The sequence below is a fragment of the Castor canadensis genome, chromosome 4 (genome assembly GCF_047511655.1).
Source record: "Castor canadensis chromosome 4, mCasCan1.hap1v2, whole genome shotgun sequence".
NCBI classification, from domain to species: domain Eukaryota; kingdom Metazoa; phylum Chordata; class Mammalia; order Rodentia; family Castoridae; genus Castor; species Castor canadensis.
The window spans coordinates 113,270,247-113,280,950 of record NC_133389.1 but is presented as its reverse complement, the minus strand read 5'-3'; the positions used below and the strand labels follow the sequence as shown (position 1 = coordinate 113,280,950).

Here is a 10,704-nt window from a genome sequence, read left to right as displayed (position 1 = left end):
AAAGCTGCTGACATAAAAACAGGGAAAGGCACTAAAACCGACACAATTCAAGTCATAATTTGCTTGCTAAAAATTCCCTTTTTGTGTCTGCAATCTTCAAGGAGTGTCCTGAATGAGGGCATTCATAAAGACAGGGAGTAGAGTCAAGCCATCACGTGAGTGAAAGGCATACCACTGTCACAAAGGTAAATAAGACTACAGACAAAAGCTAAGCCCTTCTAAGGGAGACATAATGAACAAGAATCTCAGCTGAGATGTATCCTTCCTGGCTCTGAGGCCCAGTCCAGCCCTTGGCACAGGCAAAGGGCAGCTGAACGTCAGGAGTGGAGGCTGCCCTTGGAACCCCAACCTTGTTTGCCTCCTCTGCTGACTTCCACCTCCCTTTCCAGCTGCACACCAATTAAAATGGCTGGCTTCCTCTCTGGTAAGGTTTTCCTTGACCTGCAGCAAAGTTCTCCTTTGATTTCAAAGCCTGCCCTGTGTTTGTAGAGTTAAAAAAAACAAAACACCACAAACCCATTAGGTGTTCTGCGTCTGATTTCACTGACCTGTTTGTTTTTCTGCTAACACCTCTCTGGAACTTTGTTGAAAGGACTTGGCTCCCACACTCCTTGCCTGAGGCTTGGGATGTGCTGGTAGATGAGGTGTTTATTTTCACATCTCTTTGGATCATTAGGTAAAAGGGGTACACACTTCTTTCTCTTGGCAATGGGTTTAAACATGAGCCTATGTTTTACTTCTTTATTATCAACTCACACATTAATCTGTACCATTGTAGCCTGTCCAGAAAGACTCCCACTTAGGGCTTTACAAATACATATTTTCCAGAATTTTCTTTAAACTTAACTTGGAATGCTGTCAGCTTCTAAATGGACTCATGTATATAACTACAAAGGAATCTGTGCTAAAACCTTTTGTGGGAGAAACTTTGTTTAAGATTTGAAATACTTTGTTAAGATTTGAAATAAATTAGATTTTTCTCAACTCAGAAGAGACTACTAATCATAACTGATGGTAAGTTATAAAACCGAGTCTTGGACAATGCTATAATATATATCCTTACTGAATTTTGCATAAACTGCTTTTTTATTGGAGTAAATTTTACATACAGTGACTGCAGATTTTATGTGTATGTTTTGATGTTTTCAAAAATGTATACACCTGTGTAAGTGCCACCCCAATCAAGATAGAGAACATTTCCATCATCACAAATAGTTCTCTAGCCAGTCCCCCCACCTCTGCTGGCAGCATGGTCCTGATTTCTAGCACCACAGATGAGATTTTCCTGTTCTTGAAACACAGCCATTCAGTATGTGCTCTTTGAGAACATTTTTTTTTTTGAGCAACATGTTTTTGAGATCATTTGTGTCATTGTATCTGCTCTCACTCTTTTTGTTGTTGTCTAGTATTCCATTGCATGAAATACACCATAACTCTATCCATGCTTAAAATCTTTTTCATTCTTCTTTTGGAGAGTGGGTTGTTTCTAGTTTTTGACTACTATGAATAATACTATTATAAATAATGCTACTTAAAAAATCTAGTAAGTGAGCAGTGATGACCAGCTTTTTCAAATATGTTTTCCTTTGTAATACAATTTGATCATGGAAACTATCTATCACCTGATAGATTTACCCAAGTGGTCCTTTAAGGAGATTACTGAGGCCTCAAAATGAGAGGCTCACCTGGTAAGACATTTTGTTTTAATGGGCCTATGATAATAGATGCGGTTCACAGGGGGCGCTCTCTGCCTATCCCAAATCATCATAAACCAGCATGAACGGAACTCTAAGCTTCTTACAGTGAGGTTCACGTAACACCAATGATAGTAGATAAGATGAATTTTGGTGGTATACATACACAGACATTTTTATCTTTAATAGTTCAATGTTCACTGTTAAGGTTTGTGAAAGTTTCATCTGGTAAATTTAAGACAGTGATGAACAATGTTTGGTAAATACTAGTTGGAATTCAAGTTATTGAATTTGGAAAATACTGGCATCGTGTTCTAGAGTGCAGTGCTACTCCTGCCCTGACCACCCACTGGCTGAGGGATGTTTGTCAAAATTATTCTTCCAGTTTGCTTCAGGATTTTAAAAAATGGCATTTGAGTACAACTCTCACACATTTGTTGTAAAGTTTAAATGATAATGCATGTGCTGTTCTTAGTGAGTACTCACTGTGCAAGAACCAGAAATCAGGTGAATGACCAAACACCGACTAGGGACTAATGATGGGAAGTTGGGGGACTGTGTGGTCATTTCTAATATCATTGGGCTTCAAAGGTCATAGCTTTGCAAAAGATGTAGTCTAGCACAGGGAAACCCTCACATTGACTTTCCAAGTTTAAAGTCTCAGGAACATACAAATCCATTCCTCTCTCCTAGGCAAACTCCGTATCTCCAACCCCAGTGCTAAATTACCTATCACAGGCAGGATGGCAGTAAGGGAATGTGGTATGCCGCCCAGTGGCTCCTTCCTGACTGCACTATTGTCATCCAGGGTTTTTTTCAAGAGCACTGAAACCTGGACCCCACTCTCTGGTTCTAAGTGGTCCCTGGTCTAGCACCCAACATGGGCTCCATTCAACCTTGACCCTCCAGGATGGGCTGGAGGTTGGCTGCCCCTGGCTATGCTGAACCACAGACTCCTCTTGAGGGCTGAAATTCTGTATGCTACTTTGGTGTCATTAGGACAGCAAGGAAACCTCAATATTGTTTTAGCAGTTTATTGCCACAGCTTGGAGGGAGTGGTCTCAACTTTTTGATCAATGATGCAGGTTTCCATAAAGGCTCAGTTGGCAGTTTCTTTTCTCTAGTTGCAGGTTATGAACTTTCACAGGCATCAGGTCTCTACCCATTCCTTATCTACTGGCCTCTCTCTGGCTCTATTAGGAGGTCTGATTGGAGGCCCAAGTCAGTTCTTTGCAATTCAAATTTGATAGTTGTGGAAATGCTGCCTGTCATCATGAGGTCACTAAAAGAAAGTTACTGTCAACTAGCACAGGAGGCTCCGGATTCTGTTTTTCTGACTCCTTTAGTGAGTCACCTTAACCCAGACACTAAAACTTCGGCTTCAGGGCAGTGAGTGATTCAAAGCTCAAATGGAAATTGCTGATGGTCCTGTTATCAGTTCCTCAGGAAAATCCAGTGACTTCTGTCATCTATAGAGGGCTGTCTCCTGAGCCTGGCCAGGGCATGAAGTGGAAGGGCTTAGGTGTCCATTCTGAAATCCTGAACCCCCAAAACTCCCCATTTGCAGATGTTAGCAATCTTTCTGCTGACACTTGTACTTCTTGGATCCTAATCTCAGGCTGCATTTTCTTAGGTCTCTTTCTCTATACTCACATGTTTTCATCTGTGACTTTTTTCATGCTTGGAGGATATACTGAGCCAAGTCAACACCTCTGGAGTTGACTGGCCATATGGGTTATTTCCTGACTTTCCAGGAAAGATCCAGGCATTGGGGTCAGGGAAGGAAATGGCAAGATTTTGGAAGGCCTCAAACTTTGGGCCTCCTGAGGGTAGAGGCCCATATAATGTCCCCACAGATGGAGAAAAGAACTCACAAGCCATGCTGTGTGGTGCTGTCATGAATCCTTGCCTACCATGTCTGTAGGGCTTCCCATTATTCCAACTCTAATCCAGGAACTACTGTTTCTCACGGGATTGCTTATCAAAATAGTTATTTAGAATTGTTTTTGGTTTACTAAGTTGGTGCCAAGTAAATGCCCAACCACTGTTCTTATGTAATTACTGGATTATTTCTTAAAATGACGCCAAAAGGAGTCTTTGCTAAGACCGAATGCCAGAGTAATTTCTTTCAGGTGAAAAGTGGTGTTAAATACCTCTATCAGCCTGAAAAAAATAAAACAAAACAAAAAACCCATGATAAAACTGTAGAGTTCATTAGATTTAAAATAAATCCCAAGAAATAAAAAATACTAAGCTAAAACTTATAGCTTAATTCTTTGATTTGGTCCCTCTCACAAAGTGTTCATTAAATCGTTCCCATATTACATTCAGAAAATTAAAAAAAGAACAGAGAACACTTCCAAGGATGGAATTTCCACATTTATTTTTCTTTCATGTGCATAGAAAATGGCAGTGAAGTGTCCTATGAAAGAGGCAGGGAATGGGCATGGCGCTGCTATACCAGACTGGACTTTGTGCTTCCAACGTACACTATTCATTGTGAAAACAAAGGATATCTTAGCTTGTTGTTAATTGTTAACAGTTCCTTGGGTTCCCCATTTGATTTTTAAGCTGTCAGTTTCTTCAAATCTCTTTTCAAGTGACACACTGCATTACAAATGATGGCACTTAACCAATGTGGCATTTCCATATTTACACCAACAAAAGAAATTTACAAGACATAATAGCATACAATCTTGACATTTAGTAATAGCAATAAAACATGAAGGGCATCCATTTTATTATTTTTCTCTGTACAAACTATCAGAACATAACTTTATTCACATTAAAAAAATCATCTTTAATTTGATTTGACCTACACATATCCCATTTCATTTCACCCATTTCTTAAGCCTCTCATCACGTCACCCACACCTTCACCAGACTATAGAATCTACAAGTAATTAGATCTAACACCTAAACAGAGCTTAGAAAGTCCTCTCCCAAGGGTTTCCTCACTTCCCTGAAAATTCCTCAAAAGAAAAAAAAATAGGCTCTTCACTCATTCCTTCCATTTCACTTTCACATTTCATCATCAATCAGCAAGACGACTTTTCACCTCACTCCAAACAAGGTTAGAAAGAAAGAGGTCCTTTGCTACACCCACGAGTCTGGGGACCCTGGATACTGTTCTGCTCTGTAAGAAGGTCGTTTAGTGGAATAAAAGTCCATGTAATTTGTGGTTGACTTGAGTCCATACTGTGTCGAGTAATCAGTAGAAGCTGGAAAGTGAACTCGGTCATCAAAATAAGGGTCTTCATAGCTATGAGGAGACTGCAAGTATGATCTGTATGCATCAAAGTTCTTTCTGTTGGAGTCACCTTGACTATAACACAGCTGCTGATGCTGTTGACAAAATGGAGATGCAAATAAGTGAAAGCAATTTAAAAAACACATATAAACGGCATTAATGTGGGCTTCCCTACTTCACATTTTCAAAGCACTATTTGTGGGCTTAAGGTTAGAAGCTATTTCAGGTGCATATTAAATTATGTTTCCACACAGGCTGGCCTAGTTTGCTCAAGTCTTGTCGTAAAGGCCTCTAGAAGTCAGTGTTTCAGGAGAGCCCAGGATCTCAGGGGAAGATGGCTGCTTGCTACCTTCCCTCTTATTGGAAGCCCTGCTCTGTGTCCTACTGTGAACTGGCCTGCTACCTGTAGCCCAAATCAGAGGATGGCCTTGATTTTTTGCTTTTACACAGGGAACCTTGAACTAAGAATGGATTTAGTTGGGGGCCAGATTTTTGGCCTCAGATAATTGCTTAATTGTAGACTCTCCTTTTAAAATATTTACCTCAGAGATGAAGACTGAATCTATCTCTTAATTTAAAAGAACATGTGTGGCTTGATAAACAACAATCACCTTTTGGAAGCAATCTTAAGGCGGGAGAGTACTAAAATTAGAAGAGATAAGCGAGCAAATATAATCCCAGACTTCCCCAGGTCAGGGCTACCAAATACATCTGAAGAAAGCAAGGAGGATGCCCACGTGTGCATTCGTATTAAGGCACATCCCCCCATTTCCTTTTGTCCTTAGCTTTGACCTCAAATTGACTTCTCCAAATTCTCATGGTTCTTGTCTGTATTCTTTATCATGCCCAAATACCCTTAGTGAGATGTAACAAATTCAGCACCATGTTCTGGAACTAAATTCCTTCTAACATTGGAAGGATTTCAGAGTTCAACTCTACCAGAACTAATTCTACCTTCTTTTTTTAAGGTAAAGTTATGATTCTGAGCCTGTTTTTTTTTTTGACTAAAAAAATTACCAGCATAAGCTGGGTGTGGAGGTGTGTTCCTGTACTCTAGCTATTTGGAAGTATAAGATAGAACAGTTTGAGATCACAAGTTCAAAACATTGTGAGACCCTATCTTAAAAAAAAACCCAAAAAAACCAAAAACCCAAAACATAAATTATGAGTATTTGTGAAAGTTCTTTTCCTCCCATTTACATAGAAAGATGGTGGAGTGGAGAGGGGCCTATCTGAAGGACAGAACAGTCTTGTCTTAGGAAACTCTAATTGCTTTGTTATTGGAAAGAGGAGACATAATGGACCACGGCTTCAGGAAGGTCTTGAAACTGATTATAGGCCCCTCTGAAAGCTGGGCTCGATACATACACACAACCCCATCATTATAGTGTGCTGCAGTGCATCAGGGGCCAAGTCCACTTTGACCTCTGAAATGAACAGCTCTGACCTCAAGACCAAAACCTCAGGGTATTTAAATCATGGAGCCTGGACAGGGAGGAAGTCATGAGGATGGAGAATGGTCTATGGAAAACAGAACAATGAGGTGAGAGAGAGAGAACAATCAGATGAGAAAGTGAAGTGCGCTTACCAACCTTTCCTCACCCAGGAGACAGAAGAGATTTTAGAACTTAACAGGGATCAAAAAAGAGTGGTAAAGGGATATTGTTGGGTATAAAACATGCATTAAAGACTTCTCAGCGGTTCCCATCAATGGTATGTGGTCTCAGCAGCACCAATGGCTATTGGAGAACATGAGACTACCGTGGAAGTGCTGTGTTTAAACCATGGGTGCGTTTCTGAGGAGTGAAGATCAGGGAGGCTCCTTGGGCCCTGCTGTGTTGGCCCAGCTCTGAGAAGTCAATCGACGTGGACCCCTTACTGTGTGACTGCTAATCGGCCTTCTGTACAAATGATATTGCAAATTCACCTGTAGCCGTCTATTTTGTTCTCTTGCTGGTGAGGAATAGGAACTGATGTAAATTGGTGAAGGTTTGCTGGAGCCTGTAAGAAAATATTTTATGAAATTAAAACTAGTGGTCATTACTCTGATCTATTAGGCTGTGTGATGTCCCTGCAGTAGGGTTGTTCCCAACTGGGCCTGCCTTCCCCAGAGCCAGTGCAGAGTGAAGAGAAGCAGCCTGGGCTCCCTAGATCTGGCTGGCTGCTGTGTACCCTGGGGATGATCAGGATTAAAAGCAAAAATAGGCCATGTGTGTTTTAGCAAAAAGCATTAGTACATAGCTCATCCAACAGAGGTCCTTCTCAAGCTCCGTCTAGACTTTGGGGGATTTCTCTGGCTGGCTCTGAGCAGCAGCACAGCTCCTTGAGCCAAGGAACACCACTCTTTCAGGGTTCTGAGCTACAGTGTGGATCAGAGAGATGGAAAATACAGTATTAGAATGATTTCCCTTCAAAACATAGAATCCTGGACTCTATGAAGAGCAGGCACAGGCATATTCTTAGCAGTGGGGCCACATGGAGGCATAGTTTTGTGTCTTCCATCTTTAAGTAGGTTGTGAAATGATGAGAACTTGGCAATTAGATAATTGTTTTAAGAGTCCATATTAGAGTACTACTGATGTCACAAGTCAACCTTCTATTAATATTAAGGCTAGCAAAGATTTTTTTTTTCTCAATGAGGAAAAAGAAACATATTTGAGGCAGATTAGTTTATTGAAGCAAAAAAAGGAGATTACAGAGGGCGTGCATGCTAAAGAGGTGGTCTTTAAAATAAAGCAGGCTGCTGCACATCTGAAGCAGTGAGGCACTTCAGTTTGTACATGCATTTCCTTCTGTACAGAGCAGGGCATTTGAAATGAAGCATCTGCAATTTTCTGAGTTATTAATTGCCATGGTAACAATAATTGATTAGTAAACAGTCCTGTGAAATCAGTTTCAAAGACAACAGAACAACTGAGACTGTTCCCCCAGCAGTAGTTAAGTTGCCACCAGCTTCTATTTTATTTCTTTTTAATAAATAGGTTTTCTGAGGAAAGACTACTTTTTTGGAGGGTAGTTCCCGCTCATTTATTTGAAACCTCTGGAGTAGTTATAATTTGCCATGTAGTTGAGAATGGTGACAATATGAAATCTTGGTAACTCTTTGGGCTGGTGCCCTTTAAATAATTTTTATACACATCTTTCTGGATAGGATATAAAAATATTAACACTATGTAACACCTTTGTTATTCTTAAAAAATAAACACTCTGAGGAGAATCACTTGGCATTCTTCAATTCATTCACTCTTTTCCATGAAAATGCAAATGGAATTGACTGCCCTTCTCTGGTTTGAACTTGGAGATGAAATAGTCTAGAAAATACAGCCCTGCAAAGCCACATGAAGCCCAGGGGTCTGATGCATGAAGAACACAGAGAGGGACTGTTTTATAAGGGAGGGGAAACAGCAGAGGGGCTGGCTCCTGGGCTTGCCAGAAATGATCTTTCATCTGGATCCAGCCCTCTTTTTAATCATGGTCACTATATAATTATATTAGCTTGATATGTTTAAAACAAGTAGAAAAGGCAACAATTCTGGAAGTAGGGAAAAAGAGATAGGAACATGGCTTGCTGCTGGGGGACCATCTCAATACAAGCACAGGCTACTTCCCAGGACACTGGCGGAGAGCCCAGAATGTGGCTTTTCCAGGTATTGGATCACACACCCAACTGGCATCTTACCAGGGTACAGGCCTTTATGTGTGGCATCCCCTTGGCTATTGTAATACTGCATAGGTGGCTGACTCCTATCGTATTCAGAGCGAGGGTCTCTGATTCCTAACAGTGCTGGTGAGGAAGAGGTGCTGCCGACTGAACAAGAGGCGAAGGCGGAGGGAGAGAGAAAGAGGGGAAGAGAGAGAAAGCAGACTGTCAGTGTTTCCGGAAATCCTCTCCAGCAAAACAAAGGTCACTCAGAAACTTCACATAGCTGGTGCTAAAGGTCAGCTCTGAGGTGCTAGGAATTGAGGAGCAGCCAGACCCTAAGACCCGGAACACACCATGCAGGCTCACAACTGTATGTCCTGGCAAGGGAAGCAACACCTGGGCTTGCTTCTCATGGTTAGTGAGTGCCCAGCTGCAGAGGCCCAGTGCAGGTCACACAGCTTTGCCAGCCCTTGGAAACTGAGTGAGTGGGGTAACTTACCAGCCATGTAAGAGCTGTATATGCTATTTAGTGATTTCAGTTTAGTTGCTTGTAAAACAACTATTATCCTTTATGTACAGCTGTTTAGTAAAAAGGTTTTATGGTATGTTTTGATTTCTAATTATTTAAAAAATATCTTCATCTTCCAATGTGTTTGATTGCGTGTCCAGTCTATACAATTTACAATTCTCTTTATGGTGATCTGTTGTCAGGGAAATCACGCAGACTCAAAAGCCTGGCTCATGGTGCTAAGCCCTGGCCTCACGAGGCCCAGGAGACTTCTTAGCCCAGCTTGGGTCAAATATCTAATAATGACAGATCTACCCAAAGGTGTCTTTTTGCATGTTTTTGCCCAGAAGGAAGACAGAAACACTTTACATATGTTCCTTTTCTCATAAAAAATCTGGCTTTCAGGAAAGTAAATTACAATACTTGATGCACTTGACACCAACAGCCCCCCTCAACCTTGGCCCCAGTGGTTTGGCATGCCCTTATGTCTTCAGAGGAAACTGACATTGAAGTACTTTTCCTGTGTGGTCACTTCACTGACACAGGGATGCTGGTGCTGCACATGGGTGAGCAGGCACAGGCAGTAGCTATGTGCTACTCCTCTTGTTCACTTTCTGGAAGGTGGTAGGACAGAAAAGACCGGCTTGCTTCCCACAATTATACTACTAAGAAGGCAGATCTGCCTGCATATACATCTCACACTAGTGCTAAGAGCTAGATGGTCAGTCCTTAGAATAACTGAAGAAACCAGAGTGATATATACTCCATCTCTTAATAGAATGCAATGGGTTACCTAGGAACTGGGACAGGTGTCACCAATATTTCCAGCAAGTATGTTTAAGTGGTCTGTGAAACAGGTTCCTTGCTTAGGAAGTATGTGCTAATCTGTCTGAAATGATTCTTTGCTTGTACACATGCACTGTGAAGTAGCCAAATCTCTTGGTTCCTCTGGCATCCTTATTCCTAAGTCCCTAAGGGATTCTGAGCATTTTTGTAAAAAGATGACAGTAATGGGCTCAGCAAGTATGTTAAAAGCTAGGCATTGGTCTCGCTGAAGAAAACAACTCATAATTTTAAAACTAAAATATAAATATTCACCGTATATGGGGGGTGCAGATAATGTTAAAAAAATTTCCTAGCATAGCTGGGGACAACCAATTATGTGGCAAGAACCATGGGGCATGTATCTTAGTCTTTTTATCCATATTTGTCCACATGAGCAATAAGACTGTCAGCAGCAGGACCACTGACTACAACAGAAAATATACATGTATGTCAGAATGCTTGATTTAAAGCCAAATAAAAGAACTCTTAATTTTCCTCTTTCATTTAGTTAAGAATTAAATTTACAGGATTGACTTGGTAGTAATTATCTGCTTTTACATGTGAAAAAATTTAGACTGAATCTCAAAACATTCTTTCCACCAAGTTGAAAACTACAAAGAGATAGGTGGCTCAGTTATCAAGATTAGCAACCTAAAAATCGAAGGGAATTCCTACAAAGCCACCCTGTGAGGTCTGTTCCCATAGCTGTGGACACCCGGGCTCTACAACACAGTCAGGGGATCAGGAGGTTTCATTGGGAAGAAGGCGGCTCTTCAAGCTGCAT

General features: G+C 41.1%; 1 protein-coding gene across 16 annotated transcripts in view; it reads right to left on the bottom strand.

Annotated features, from left to right (window-relative positions):
• Positions 1-4,060: 4,060 nt before the first annotated feature.
• Positions 4,061-10,704, bottom strand: part of Pkp4 (plakophilin 4) — a 243,636-nt gene continuing 236,992 nt past the window's right edge. For 13 of the 16 annotated variants that reach the window (XM_074070844.1, XM_074070856.1, XM_020164449.2 and 10 more), the window contains 3 exons: positions 8,624-8,752; positions 6,872-6,945; positions 4,061-5,039 (listed from right to left, as the gene is read on the bottom strand). In XM_074070844.1, coding sequence (XP_073926945.1) covers positions 4,791-5,039; positions 6,872-6,945; positions 8,624-8,752 — 452 coding nt within the window. In that variant the 3' untranslated portion in view covers positions 4,061-4,790. The remainder of the gene's footprint in view (positions 5,040-6,871; positions 6,946-8,623; positions 8,753-10,704) is intronic. The other 3 variants (XM_074070848.1, XM_074070846.1, XM_074070852.1) reach the window with 2 other exon arrangements.